At 39.0% G+C, this 15,069-nt stretch overlaps 1 protein-coding gene across 1 annotated transcript in view; it reads left to right on the top strand.

Annotated features, from left to right (window-relative positions):
* Positions 1-653: 653 nt before the first annotated feature.
* The window catches only part of lmx1a (LIM homeobox transcription factor 1, alpha), a 15,475-nt gene continuing 1,059 nt past the window's right edge, over positions 654-15,069 (top strand). Inside the window, exons 1-6 of the mRNA XM_037674697.1 lie at positions 654-832; positions 7,993-8,213; positions 13,310-13,479; positions 13,909-13,986; positions 14,403-14,487; positions 14,810-14,989. Of these exons, the coding sequence (XP_037530625.1) occupies positions 654-832; positions 7,993-8,213; positions 13,310-13,479; positions 13,909-13,986; positions 14,403-14,487; positions 14,810-14,989 (913 nt within the window). The remainder of the gene's footprint in view (positions 833-7,992; positions 8,214-13,309; positions 13,480-13,908; positions 13,987-14,402; positions 14,488-14,809; positions 14,990-15,069) is intronic.

The raw sequence follows: 15,069 nt of genomic DNA, 5'->3' as shown, positions 1-15,069 counted from the left end.
CCATCCATCCATCCATCCATCCATCCATCCATCCATCCATCCATCCATTAAAATGTGAACTTTGAACTGGTTTCATCTTGTAAACAATGAAAACGAGTGTCTCTTTGTGATCAGAGAGAGGGAGAAAGTGACAGAAGGAGGGGAGGAGAGGGGGGAGACTGGGGGAGAGGTAACTTGCACCTGCACGTGGAGCAAGTCTCTCCTCTCTGCTGGTTTGACTGTTGAGGATTGTTCTGTTAGAATAGAGTTGCGTGTGTAAGTGTGGACTCGGGGAGGCCGGGGGGAGTCTCTTCACGCGCGCTCCCCTGCAGGAACCTGCAGCCGGACCCCGCGCGCCGGAGATGCTGGGAGAAGTGGGAGTTTTCTGATCCCATCACGTTTCTCCCCGTCAAGAAACTCGCATTTCACTGGTAAGTTTCATCAGTTCAGAAAAAGGCAGATTTACATTTTATTTGCGTCTGTAAACTTTGCACAAAATCTTGGTTTAAATAATCTCTTGTTACAAAGTAGCCTAGTCCTAACTTTAGTTGATTTTTATAATAGTTCAACAAAAAATCTAAAGCTCAGTTTATTTGTCAAACTCTTCATTAAACTTGCTTCAGTTCAGCCTTTGTCGGAGGATTTCATCTAATCTGTGGATGAACATTGCAGATATGGATGTGCGGGCAGTGTGTGCGGGATGCCATCGGCCCATCAGAGACAGATTCCTGCTCAGAGTCACCGACTGCCTCTGGCACGAGGAGTGCGTGAGGTGCGCGGCGTGCGGGGACGCCCTGAGGAACTCCTGCTTTCTGCGGGACCGCAAACTTTACTGCAAGCGGGACTACTCAGAGTGAGTTATTTTAAACATGTACAGGACAGCGTGCAGCTCACACAATGTGGGAAGGTGCTGATCCCATTTGAAGAAGGATGAGCTGGGTCACAGTTTGATTATAAAACGTGTTTAAATGTTGAACATGTGACAATTTCTTATTTTTCTGAAAACGTTTTGAGAATGAAGGTTTCTTCTTGAGCTATGGGAGTGCTGAAGTGAAATGATCAAACCCCACGGTAATTTTTTTTTAGATAAAATAGTTTGAATTTTATCCTAAAATAGCTATTAGTTTGCCAAAATTTATTTTCCTATTGGCTACATGTGACTGGAATAAAATAGAAGCAGTTCATTTTATAGGGGGTCCATAAACAATTTTTTTTTTTTATTCGATTTATGCATCTCAGGAAATATTACATCTTGTTACAGTCAACTGAATAAAAGGATATTGTATTACATTCACATGGAGTTGATTAAGGGCAGAGGGCAGCTCTGGCTGAGTGGTTAGAGCGGTTGTCCTCCAGTGCTCGAGTTGGGGGTTCGATTCCACCAGCAATAACATGCTGAAGTGTTCCTGGGCAAGTCACTGAACCCAGTGGTGTAGACTTCATGATACTTGGGTATATGGAGTATACCCACTATGAGCTTAAAAATGTCAATGCCCACTTAAAAGTGCAAAATGATACATGACATATCATGAGGCACATGTCACTGATATGTTAAACGTCAGTTAAACGCTTCCGTAACAATCTACTGGTATGCAGCGCTTTGCTTTGATACAGTTTTATAAATTACATTCAAGGATTCAAGGTTTTTTATTGTCATTCGTATCACATGTGGTACATGAGGTGGAACGAAATTGTGTACGCAGGGTCCCAGATACATCCAGTAAACTTATAAAATGTAAAAGAAAGACAGTAATAAGATCTAAGATATGAACTAAGAAAAATGTTAACTAGAAATACACTAGTATAAAAACAATACGCCGGACAGCAGCAGCATAACATGTTTTCAACACAAAGCCAACTGTTGTACAAAGTTTGCTGCTCATTTAGTCAAATAAAAGCATCAGATAAATTTGAACATGTTCAATATGCTTAAAAATCAAAATAAATTGATGATAACATTTTTGTTTCTAAACACGGTATGTAGACTACACCACCCCACACTGCCTCCGATGTGTCCCATCGATGTATGAATGTGATCTAAAGCTCTGATTAATCTCTACAGATTCAGATTATCTTTGTAGAGATGAAGTAGAGAGCTGTATGAATGTGTGTGTGGAGGCATGAGGGCACAGACTGTGTTGTAAAGAGCTTTGAGTATCTTGATTAGATAGAAAGGTTCTATATAAGTACCCATTATGAAATGACAATTAATGAAAGTTATCCATCAAACCCACATCCTGTAAAAACAACTCTTGTCTGTCAGTGAACTTTGTGTCTGAGTCAAACATTCAAATATGTTAGAAGAATAAGAATTATGCTACCAAAAGTAATAAATAAACCTATTTTCTTGAACTATATAGTAATGTATTGAGCTCTTCTTAAAGTTTGCACTTTCTCCCTTCAAAGACAGTTTTTTTTTTACAGATTTAAAGATCATCGATGTTATCGACACAGCTCACATTCATCATTGCTCTGTGGTCAGGACGCAGATTCTTTGTGTATTTTTAATGTGATTGTTGTTGAAGTCAATCCCATTTTTGCTACATCGCTTTAGCTGCAGCCCTGATTACTGAGATTAGATTAGCAGAATCATAATAATTAATTGTGCACTATTCATCCAATTTTCACAGACGAGCGAATGCCCACGTAGGCTGACCTAGACTCAGAATCAGCCACGTGTGTATTTGCCTCTGTGAGAGTGTGTGTGCATCACAGGCAGTGATTGAAAGAAGAATATAGGAAGTGTTCCCCATTGATGGAGAATAAACGCAGCTCTGAGTGTTTTATAATCCAAGTGCATTTTACGGGCAAGCCCTGGTGCTCATCAGCTCTGTGACTTCCAGGAAACTAGACACAGAGAGAACAAGGTGACTGTAGGAAGGAAGGGGACGTTAAGGGAGCTGGAATGTAAGGGAACTATTGTTTAGTGCATACATCCACACATGCGCTAAATCACACCTTCACACACAGCCATGGGGTGTAGAGCTCCAGTGACACGTTGTCAAAACGTGTTAAAACGTTGAGGGTCATTGGCATGGCAGCTGCAAGCTGGGGATGACATATGGTCCCCTTTGATACCACTAAAAAACACCCCTCATCTTTACTGCCTCACCTGAACAAGAGCCGAATATAACCCAACCCATCAGAACATTTTTTTTTTTGCCGTACAAAGCAGTCAAGTTTTTCATACAGGAAGTATGTTTGCTTCCATTTTAAATATTTAAAAATGAACTTTTGAATCCTCTGCAGACATTTTACAGATGTATGGAATACCTGAGAAGCAGAAGTCCACATTTCAAAGTGCCTGTGTGTCCAGTAAAGACAGCAGCAGCGAGCAGAACTGAGGTAATTAGGAGCGTACATATCAGAAGGTCTGCTGTAAGGAGGGTGAGGATGGCGTGAACTTATTTTGGGGGACGGAGCGCTCCATGAGCCCTGGCGTTATGCGCTGTGGCATCTGGAAGGCTCTCGGTACGGCAGGCCCTGTGTGGAGCAATGGGACGACGCCCAGCCGACCGTGAGATATCTGAGCTGATCAATTAGCAGGAGGCCTGGTGCCAAGGCTCCACCTCTGAAACCCACTCCATCTCCTCCCTCCGCTGCTCCACTGTTCCATCTGGATGGGTATGACACCCCATTTTCACATGAAGGCCCTCAGTGAGCACTTTACAACGGTGCCAGAATTGTATCTCCAAACAAACCGTCTCTCTTTTCGCTGTCTTTGTTTATTAGCCGCAGCTCTGGAGCGTGATCCCTCCATACTGTGACGACATTTGTTTCTTACCACACGCTGTAACAACTGTCTGCAGCTTGCTTTGTTTTTACCTTTCCAGCATAGTCGAGTGCCAGACGGACCAGCAGGTTTGCTTCTGTAATTTTTTTTTAAATGCTGTCTGAAAGGATGGCTGTATCACAAAATGCAATTTATGTTGGTTTTACTGTGCAATCTGAAGAGAAAAAAAGCATAAAACATACTGACAGGAAAATAAATACTTTCAGATTTGTTATAAGGTTAAACACAAAGCAGTTTTGCTTTTAAAGCATTAAGTTGAGGCGTAATTAAAAAAAATAATAATAATTTGCCCTTTATTTATCCAGGTAGTCACATTGAGCCACGAGAACTCTTTTTCAAGCGAGACCTGTTTGGGGAGCGGATGGTGGGGGTTGGGGGCCTTGATCAGGGGCCCAGGGTGGGGCCAATGAGGGTGGAGGCAGGTGTGGGTGTTTCACCTTTTCCACCCACATTTTGATGTTGACGGTACCGGGAGGTGAACCTGCGACTTTCCGATCACAAGCCCATCTTCTAACCTCTGCGCCACCACTCCCCCCATTCAAAACATTTAACACGTATTTATTTTAATGACTAAAGTAAAAAAAAAAAATAAAAAAATAAAGGCCTTGCATTTCTTGAAGGAGTGCACATCAGATATTAGCAAAACCTTGTGGTTTTTGAAAGATTTCAAGGTCAGAGTACGTGTATGTGTACGTCACGTCAATATTTAGCTCAGTAGCTGTAAAACCGAGTGTTGTCAAATAGCTGTGACGGCCATCTTGAGCAGGATTGACTCCAAAAGTTAATCAGCTGTCGATGCACATCCAATGACTAGTTTCTAAGCAATTTGTGAAAATCTCCTCACTGTGTTTCGAGATAATTTAACAGACTAACAGAGTCGACTCCGACTGATGCTAGTTTAAAGCAGAGCTCTAACGCGATGGATACTTGGAGTATGTGTTATGACTCTCAGCTTCTATCATACCAAGTTTTAGTACAAAAACTGTAAAACTGACTGAGTTAGAGTCAGTTCTTTGTGTTTTTAAGGTCACTGAGCTGTGGCAGCCATCTTGAACGCCATCATGCAAAAGCATTGTTGTCCAGCTTTGTGTTTACGGGCGATAATTAATCATGTATGTGTGTACCTGACCTGAATCAGTCAGTCAGTAGGTAACAAGCAGGAAGCTGCTGTATCATTTATTAAAACTGAGGTGGAGGATGTTTAGGTTGGTGGGACTATCAATAAATCTAGATGAGTTGAGCGGGCTCGTGGACTGAGCAGCAGGTTGGTCATCAGAGCGGCAGCGTGTCTGCTGCTGCACTTGACCTGAACGTGTACATCTGATACGCAGCTGGTTTGTGCTCAGCAAAGGATCCAGGTTAACCTGATCCAGAAACAGGATCTGTCTCTCTGCCCGTCCAGCAGACCAGCCGTTAGTTTGCCCAAGATCATAACAAGAACATGTGAAGATCTCCTTAAAAACGTTTGAACACTGTATCTATATTAGACATAAGCATGTTACGTCAGAGTGCAAGAGTTTGTTGACTTGTTCCCCTGTGCAGGTCCAGTCACTAATTGCTGGGTCTAGATCCAGCATGTCTGAGTGTTCCCGCTCGTGGGGCTGAGCCACAGAGCCAATCATGTCAGCGGAAACTGAAATATTAAACACCCGGAGCAGCTCCGTAAGTATCCAAGGAGCTTTTACCTTCGCAATAAAGACTCTTAAAACAACTGGACAGTACTGGAACTGCGATTCTCGAAACACAAACGATCTCAACACATTAGTTCCCGCAGCTTGTTCTCCGCTGACATCTGTAGGATCACACACCGACGTCAGATTGAGTACTTTGCTGCACCGCAGAGACCCACAACCATCCTGGGTTTTTTCTCAGACACACTTCCTTTGTAATGCTTGTCTGATGCATCTTGTGTTGCCACAGGAATGCACATTCCTCTCATGGTATTTCAGCCATATTAAAGCACATACCTTGAATGACACCGGGGGGAGGTCGAGTTGCATGGGTCAAGTGGTCCGGTCCAAATATTTAGCAAAACTTTAATTTGAAATACATCCAGAAGGAAGTCATGTGTCATTTTTGGCACATTTAGAGAAGGTTTCTGAAATTGTTCATCCATTTTCTTCAACCTGTTTTTCCTTTCTGGAGATCTGGAGCCTGTTGTCAACGGTCACTGTGAGACAAACGACCATTCGTTCTTTCTCTTACACGCAGAGGCAAGTTAGAGTTACCAATTAACCTAACATGCATGTTTCTGGTCTGTGAGCGCTCAGGAAAAACATCTAAATTCCACAAACAAAGCCCTCAGGTCGAGGGGGGTGGGGTTTCGATCCTGCAACCTTCTCGCTGTGAGGTGACAACTCGAAACTCTGAAGTCACATTAGTCAAAAGCATACATTTTCTTAAAACTGCCAATGAAGAGGCAAAGTCAGATCTGTCTGTTGCCAAAATATTATATGAAGCTCGAAACATTTTAATAAAACATACAGAAATTATTCATAGGTCTTATCTTTAAAAGTCAGTGCAAATGAAAAGTGCTACCACAGGAAACTGAACAAAAAAAAAACCCTAAATAAAAATGGTTATGATTTTACAGATGCTAGAAACATCTGTTAGGGAAATGTGCTCAGATCTACAAGATCCAGTTGAGAGATGAGCAATTTGGGACAAGTGCAAAAGGGAGACTTGACTGAGCCCAACATGAAGAACATTAAAAATAGTCAAGTTGGCTGTAACTAAGACATGGATTGATTCTCCAGTCAATGCTGAGTGAAGATTTGCTGTGTCTTAACTCAAATGAAAGAAGCTTTTTGCATGAGAGAAGCGGAGCGCTATATGTTTGTAGCATCTTAGCTAGCACTTCTGCAAGCTAAACGCTAAGGAGCATGGTGCTGTGCTCTCTAAAATAATTATTTTGTGTTTACTTATGTAGGTAAACGTAGATGTTTAACAACACGTTAAAATACATCAGAACGGAGGAAATGGCATTTACTTTATTAAAAAATTTATGGGGGAGGACCCCCAGACCCCACTACTAGTGTGTCCCCCCACCTTACAAATTCTTCTGACGCCAGTGGGTCAGCAGGACAAATGTCAGCAGTAAAGCTAGGACTGAACACAACAAAAACATTTTTATCATTACAGTGTTAAAGCTAAAAAACAATTTGAACCCGTCCCAGCCTTACTATCAATAATTCATTTTAATAGACAATGCCAATATTTTTCAGTATAATAAATTCTTAATCCTTTATTTGTTTATGATAACAAGCAAAATCAGTCAAATATAAGGACAAAATACAATATTAGTTTTGCTAGAAGAGCTTTTCTATAAAGTAAACAAATAATCATTGTTTTGTAAATTTCATACAGTTAAAAATGTCTGTTCAGTAAAAGTGTTTTTTTTTTATTTCATATTTCGTGCATTTGAGTTTTGTTATGGAGGAAACATCCCACTGTCACTCTACAGTTGTTAACACAACTTGCATTTATTTAATAGTTTAAAAGGACAAGAAAATGTGAATTAGTTTGTTTGCTTGGACATATTCAGTTATTTTAAGTGAAAACAAGAGAAGGGAAAAGCTGCTGCTTTCTCATGCCTCTTTGCTGACTGGTCTGGTGACCCAGTCAGGTCTGGAAACAAACCAGCTCCAGAATGATGACGCATCCTCCACACTGACAGACTCTAAACGTGGTGGAGCCATCCAGTGGACAATGGTCCTGCTGCTTGGGGGCTGACTCAGTCTTTGTCCAGCTCTGGTTAGGCAGACTTAAAGATAATTCCTGCGACCAGTGGCTCAGTCTCTCCCACCAGGAGAGCTGATTCCCCCCCTCTGCCTGGAGCCATGGCCTGTCGAGAGCCCTTTTTTCCTGCGCCCCTGGATAGCCCGGCCTCGGACACCATAGTTGGAACCACAGCAACACTCGCTGTGCGTAAGCCTACCATTCCTGGTTGCCAGGCGCTAAGATACACGCCCAACACACCAAGGGTATGTGTCTAATGGTCGAAGCAGGAGGGGGAGATGAAAGAAAGGGGAGAAGTCAGACAGGGGCAGTGGTTTTGATTGACAGCTCGACTCAACAGCACTACCTTAGTCTAGCACGTATATTTTTTTTCTCATGAAGTCCCTTTTTACTGAGGTGAGAATAGTCCCCAAGCGTCTAACCCAGACCAAAGCATGGTTTCCTGTTAGTGTTCACAGTTCCTGTTCGTCCTCTCTGTCCAGTCTGTTTGCAGTGCGCTGTGGGGGCTGCGAGAAGGCCGTCCGTCCTGCAGAGCTGGTGATGCATGCGGGATCTACCGTGTTCCACCTGCGCTGCTTCACCTGCAGCGTCTGTTCCTGCCGTCTGCAGACCGGAGACCACTGTGTCCTCAGGGACGGACAGCTTCTGTGTGATAGAGAGGACTACCACCAGTGTGAGTCCAGTCCACTGTCTTCAGACACAGGTACAGACCCAGCCCACTCCAGGTAAAATAAATTAACAACTAATTTTTAGTTGAATAAATAAAATATACAAAACATAAATCTATTGCCTTAATACAACAATTTTTTTTTAAATGTAAATGCAATGTAAAAAAAACCTAATTTTTCAAATTAATTAAGCAATTTTCCACTTATTAAAATTTGTTTACACAAATTTTACAATGAAGCAAATAATGTGTAACCTATAAGTTTAATTCATTTTAAAGGTGAATAAATATTTATAATAGAAATAGCTGAATGAGTTTGTTGTGCCAGGTTTAATCGTGTCATTCCTGTCAAATTCTTGTTTGATTGTATTTTCACACAAGTAACACAAAATAATGCTTCATATAATGAGCTCAATTTTTGTTTCACACATAAAAAAACAAAATCAAACAAATCTAAGTACTGAAAAAAATACAAATATTTATTAATTAAAATAATTTTGAACTACTTACTTAAAGTAACCAGACCAAACAAAACAAAAAGATTTTCCTGAGTCCACTCAGATGTTTTAGGGTACAATAAAAATTGCTTCATCATTAAACCATTTTTACATGGTTTTCTGTTTATTCAACAAATAATTGTTATAGCACATATAATAAAACTTTCTCAATTTTAACAAAAAATGGGTTTTATTATACTTGCAGTGTAACTGCTCCTGAGTGTTTAAATGGAGCTGTACAATCTAAAATAGAAAGTGTCACAAACAGACGGCTGAGAGCACATTAACACTTTTAATGTGAATTATGTTTGTTTAATTAGATATTGCTTAATTTGTGCATGAGTGATTTGGCACATGAACCATTGCAGGGTGTATCATAAAGACTGCTTCTCATTAGTCAGAAATTATAGAGATGATGGCGTTTTCTTAATAGTCTAGCTCAGAGGTCGGCAACATTTTATTTCCAAAGGGCCATATCAAGACGTTTAAAGCAATTAAAGGGACGCATGGAGAATGGGAAAACATTCTTTATGACATAAGTTAGCATGCTTTATAAAAACATGTCTTTTCAATATTTTTAGAAAGACGCATTCTTGTGACAATATACACATTAGCTTAACATGTTATACATGTTATTTTAACATGTTATACACATTAGCTTAACAAGTTATACACGTTAATGTAACATGTTATATACGTTAACATGTTATATTAAAATGTTATACAAGTTAATTTATCATGTTATACACATTAGCTTAACATGTTATATATGTTAGCTTAACAAGTTATACACATTAACTTAACATGTTATGCACATTAACTTAATATGTTATATTAACATGTTATACACATTAGCTTAACATGTTATACACGTTAGCATAACATGTTATACACGTTGGCACATAGCTTAACATGTTATACATGTTAACTTAACATGTTAAATTAAGATGTTATACATGTTAGCTTAACATGTTATACACATTAACTTATGTTATGCACATTGGCTTAATATGTTATACATGTTAGCTTAACATGTTATACACGTTAACTTAACATGTTATATTAACGTTATACACGTTAACTTAACATGTTATACATGTTAACTTAACATGTTATGCACTTTAGTTTAACATGTTATACACGTTAGCGCAACATGTTATACACGTTAGTTTAACATGTCATAATAATAATAATAATAATAATAATAGTCATTTTATTTAAAAAGTGCCTTTAAGGACACTCAAGGACACTTTACAGTAAGAAAATACATACAGAATATAAAATAGATAAAGAATATAAAATACATACAGCAAAGTTAAGGATAAGTGAGTCTAAAGAAATGTGTTTTCAGAGCAGTCTTGAATAGAGAAAGAGAGGTGGTGTTTCGTAAGTCAGGGGGTAGAGAGTTCCAGAGATGAGGGGCAGAGCAGGTGAAGGCCCTGCTCCCCATGGTGGAGAGGTGGGCAGAGGGTACATGGAGGTGTAGTGAAGAGGAGGATCTGAGAGAGCGAGAGGGGATGGAGATGTGTAGGAGGTCAGATAGGTACGGAGGGGAAAGGTTGTGGATAGCTTTGAAAGTGAGAAGAAGAATTTTGAAGACAATGCGTGATTTAACCGGGAGCCAGTGGAGCTGCTGCAGGACTGGAGTGATGTGGTTATAGGAGGAGGTTTGAGTGATGACACGGGCAGCTGAGTTCTGGACCAATTGCAGCTTCTGGAGAGATTTGTTGTGGAGGCCATAAAGAAGGGAGTTGCAGTAGTATACACGTTAACTTAACGTGTTATGCACGTTAGTTTAACATATTATACATGTTAATTTAACATGTTATACACGTTAGCTTAACATGTTAAACACGTTAGTTGAAATGTGCAAAATATATTTGTTTTTCTACGTCTTGAAGGTTCTGGAAACACAATGACTTAAAAATATTTATAAAAAGAAGTTTTGTGTAAGATGTTTAATTTAAATTTCCTTAAGTCTTGTTGCTATATTGCTGTTTTTTAAACACATCTATTTAAAAAAATGTTTTCTTTTGAACTAAGGACATGGGGGCCTGATGGAAATTATCCAAGGACCACTTTTGGCCCTCAGACCTTAGGTTGCCCACAGCTGGTCTTGCCCATACTCAAGTTGTATTGAACATAAAATGACCAACAAACAAAAAAATCATTTTAAAGCAACTTGGGAGAATCTGCTTTCTCTGTGTGTGATTTAATAAAGGCTAACTTGTGATCTATTTAGTGTGACATGAAGTAATGCTGTCTGATGTTTTGTTCTATGATGAAGACGAGAAAATCACGAGACAATTTGCGTAAATCCAGTTGGATCATTATAAAACATGCTAGATTAATTTTTTTTGTTTATTTATGTTCAGCCACAAGTATTAGCAGTGATGTTTATCAAATTACTACTTAGATAAGATAAGATAAGATAAGATAAGATAAGATAATGTAGTGAACCAGATGACCTGATGATCTGACCCTTATCTGACCCTGATGACCTCAAATCTACCAGATGGACAGAGACTGTTATTTTCATTGATCTGAATAAGTCTGAGCCATCTGATGACTTTCTTTCTTGAATTAATCAAGCAGAAAAGACAATTCTTTATAATCATTACTGTCTTACAAATGTTTTGATAATCAAATTGTGTTAGTTTCACTCAATGCTTACAGGTTGAAAAGAACTACTCATTTTTATTTTACATAAACAGTAAGTAATGATTTTTATTCCTCATTCAAAGAAGAAATCACCTGAATATGCATTTCTTGATTTTCTGTCTGAAATGAGTCAAGTCGTAAGTATGTGAAAGTTGAAGCTTCGGTCAACTAAATGTTTACTGAAGAAGAAATGTCATGTTTAACTATTTGAGAAGATAATCAGAATAGAGACTCCACGAAGTCTGCTTTTTGCAATAATCTCTCTGTCAGTTGTTAAACAAATCTCATTTCCTGACCTCGACTCTTGATAATACCTTACGTCAAAAACCACACCTCTTTCTGGTACATCCACGAATCAGAAAGCTCTAAATTGAACCGGAAGTCGACCCATTTAAAATGTGGCAACTTTCCAGTTCTAAAACAGTTCTGAAGAGTTCTGAGAGTTGGAATGGTTCTGGAGCGGTTCTCATGTAGTTCGGAAGCAGTTCTGAAGCAGTGCTCAAGGAGTTCTGAAGAGAATTGGTTAGAATTCATGGAGAATGGTGAAGTGAATGGAAGAGAATTCGAGAATTCAGGAGAGTCAGAGACGTTGGAATTATAACTTCTGTTTGAACAACCCACGCACGACTATCTAAGGATTTCAGCAGCTCTCAACGGAGACGCTGAAAGGTCTGGAGGACTCTCTATCGAGCTGATCTATCATCAACAAGGTAACGGTCTCTTCTTCGACTAAAGTGTACCGGAAGCGAGCTGAAATCTGATGAAGCGTGCACGTTCTGGTCAACAGATATTAATTCTCTCACATAGTTCTCTGTAAGAAAATCTCCATCTCATCTTAAACTCTTCTCTCTCTCACAAAACCAGTACAGATATTTTAGAAATATCTGAAGCAAAGTCCTCAAATCACCGCCGAGTGATTTGAAGTTCATTATTTGTGAAACTGTCTGTTATTATTTTCATATTTTGCCAAATTAATGTAAATGTTTGATGTTAAACTTTGATTCTGAAAATAAATGACTCCATTCATTTGATGGGTCAAAGATAATAACGTCTCTCGTTCGCATTTCTGTTAAATTCAATGCACGGCATTACACAGTCAGAAAGATGAAGAACTCGTGAATATAGTATGCATATAAACGGGGATATATTGTCATACTACAACTAGTGACACGTACCCACGTGACTCACTACAATAAGATACTATAAAAGATTATTGTCTTCCAAAATTGTGGCAGAAATGATGATTTGACATGCTCTGCATTCATTATACACAAGAACCAACAATAGAACATAATAAAAACCATATTATCACCATTAGTTAACACCATTAAGATTTGTCTATTTAGCTTTGTTGAAGAACATTATTGCAGATGGTACAAATCATTTCTTATAAATATTCTTCCTGGCCAGAGGGACTCAGTAACGCCTGTTTGATGGAAACATCTGGATGCAGTTGTGTAGTGGATGTGAGGGGTCCTCGATGATCAGGGTGGCTTTCTTAAAGAAATAACCTTTAAAAAATGTATCTCATATATAATTGATTTCACAATATTTTATTTGTTTTTCTTTACCATTCAGATCAAAATTAAAGAAAAAAAAAACAATTTGGTTACTTTTATGTGATTAACTACTTTAAAAGAGCTTTTTGATTGAGTTTATTTGATCACATTATTTTTCAGAATGAAACAGAAACTGTATCTGAATTTTTCCATCAGTGCATAAAAACAAGTGCTCTGGGCTGCATCTTTAGGCACTCTGGGAGTTTCAAGAAGCATTTATTAAACTATTGCAATGAAGTGAAGATTGTCGTACATTTTAAGTAAAAACAAATAAACAAAAAAACAAAAACAGAAAAAGCTGTCACTAACATGCACATTTTGTGTCCATTAATTCAAATGAAAGACACGAGACGAGATGTTTTTTTCTAATATTTACCTTTACGTGAATGTTTTCGTAATCTCGGCTTCTCACCAGGTAAAAGTGATGATGATGAAGAGGAGGAATCTGCAAGAACAGCAGGTAGACGAGGCAGAGCAGACAATCCAGACAGCAAACGTCCCAAAAGGCTCCGCACCATTCTGACCACTCGGCAGAGACATGCCTTCAAGGCATCCTTCGAGGTTTCATCCAAGCCTTGTAGAAAGGTAGAGCATTTATTTGGTATTTTCCTGCATCATATCGGTACAAACAGCAAAGATTTCTGGACCACACCCTATAAACTCTATCCCAGAGATGGATTTTTAAATAAAAACATTTTCACTATAAGATGCAAAATCTGAGGTTTTCTTAAAACTTTCTGGTTGTATTTTCTTGCAAAGACTATGAAGCTGAACATTTTGGGTGATATATGGTGATAGAAATCCTCATCAGATCTTAAACATGAAATATTGAATATTGAAAATACTTTCATTGGTAAATTTGTCACACAGAATTGTCTTTAGAAAATCTGAACGCGCTGCAGATTCAGTTTGTTCTCACATCATTCTTTTTATGAAATAAATGTCATCACCTTCAATATGGCTGTATTTTATGGCCTTTTTTAAAACTCTTATCTTTCTGAATTTTGATTCAAGGTGAGGGAGACCTTGGCAGCAGAGACCGGCCTGAGTGTTCGCGTTGTGCAGGTCTGGTTCCAGAACCAGAGAGCCAAAGTACAGTACACACACTCTCTCTCTCTCTCTCTCTCTCTCTCTCTCTCTCTCTCTCTCTCTCACACACACACACACGTCATGTTGCAATCCCCCAAATGTTTTAATCATAACACAGAAACAAAGTTGTGACCTTGAAACATCACTTAAGAGGACCTTGAATTGGTCTTTGCAAATGAAAACACTCTTTCTGCACCGTGCAGGGAAGCCAGACTCAAATCAGATGGGTTATTTATTCTTACAGGAAGCTGATGACAAGCCGAGAGCTCACCGTAGATTAAACTCAATATTTTCCTCACAGAGTCAACTGTTGTTTGGTTTCCTACACTCGATGACAGACACCCTGCACCTTACTGTTAATACTTTGTGGACAAAAGAGGATTTATTTTCCTTATATTTTTGATTTGTGTGTTGTTTAGATGAAGAAACTGGCCAGGAGACAGCAGCAGCAGGAGCAGCAGCAGCAGACCCAGGATCAGTGTGATGGCCCATCACATGACAAAGGTTTTAATCGGAATTCTTATCATTTATGACAATAGATTTAGTGTATATGCAAAAAGTTGCTACAAATACGTTTTCCAGGAAAGAGTATAACAGCACACGAGTCTGATGCAAAGGATTTAGAGGATTTAAAATTCTTATTTTAGTGCAAAATTCTTTAATTATCCTTAAGATGAGTGAGAGTTCCAGCAGCTCTAAATGAACAAATAAAGCCCAGTTGTTTTTGTATTGAACGTTTTTTGAATTTATCATGTCCTGGATGACTGAGAATCTTCACCAGCTTAATGAATGATGTTCAACAGTTTATTGATTTTGTGTTCTGTAGCGCCCCCCTGTGGTAGTGTGACCTCTGACATGAAGCACCTGGGACCCTCTTTCGTCCATGTTCATCAGCAGCAGCAGCTGATGGGACCCACCTCACTGGAGCAGCAGAACTGGGACCTGGACCCCTTCAGACAGGGTCTGACCCCTCCTCAGATGCCGGGGGACCACATGCACCCATACGGTAAAAGATATAAGAGCATCAAAGCAAGGCTGGAGATTTTCTTTTTAATAAGAAAAATAATGTTATTAACTTACTTTATA

This window comes from Nematolebias whitei, chromosome 3 (assembly GCF_014905685.2).
Source record: "Nematolebias whitei isolate Nwh7 chromosome 3, NemWhi1, whole genome shotgun sequence".
Lineage (NCBI taxonomy): Eukaryota > Metazoa > Chordata > Actinopteri > Cyprinodontiformes > Rivulidae > Nematolebias > Nematolebias whitei.
Note: the sequence above shows the minus strand (reverse complement) of the source record. Positions and strands in the feature narration are given on the sequence as shown.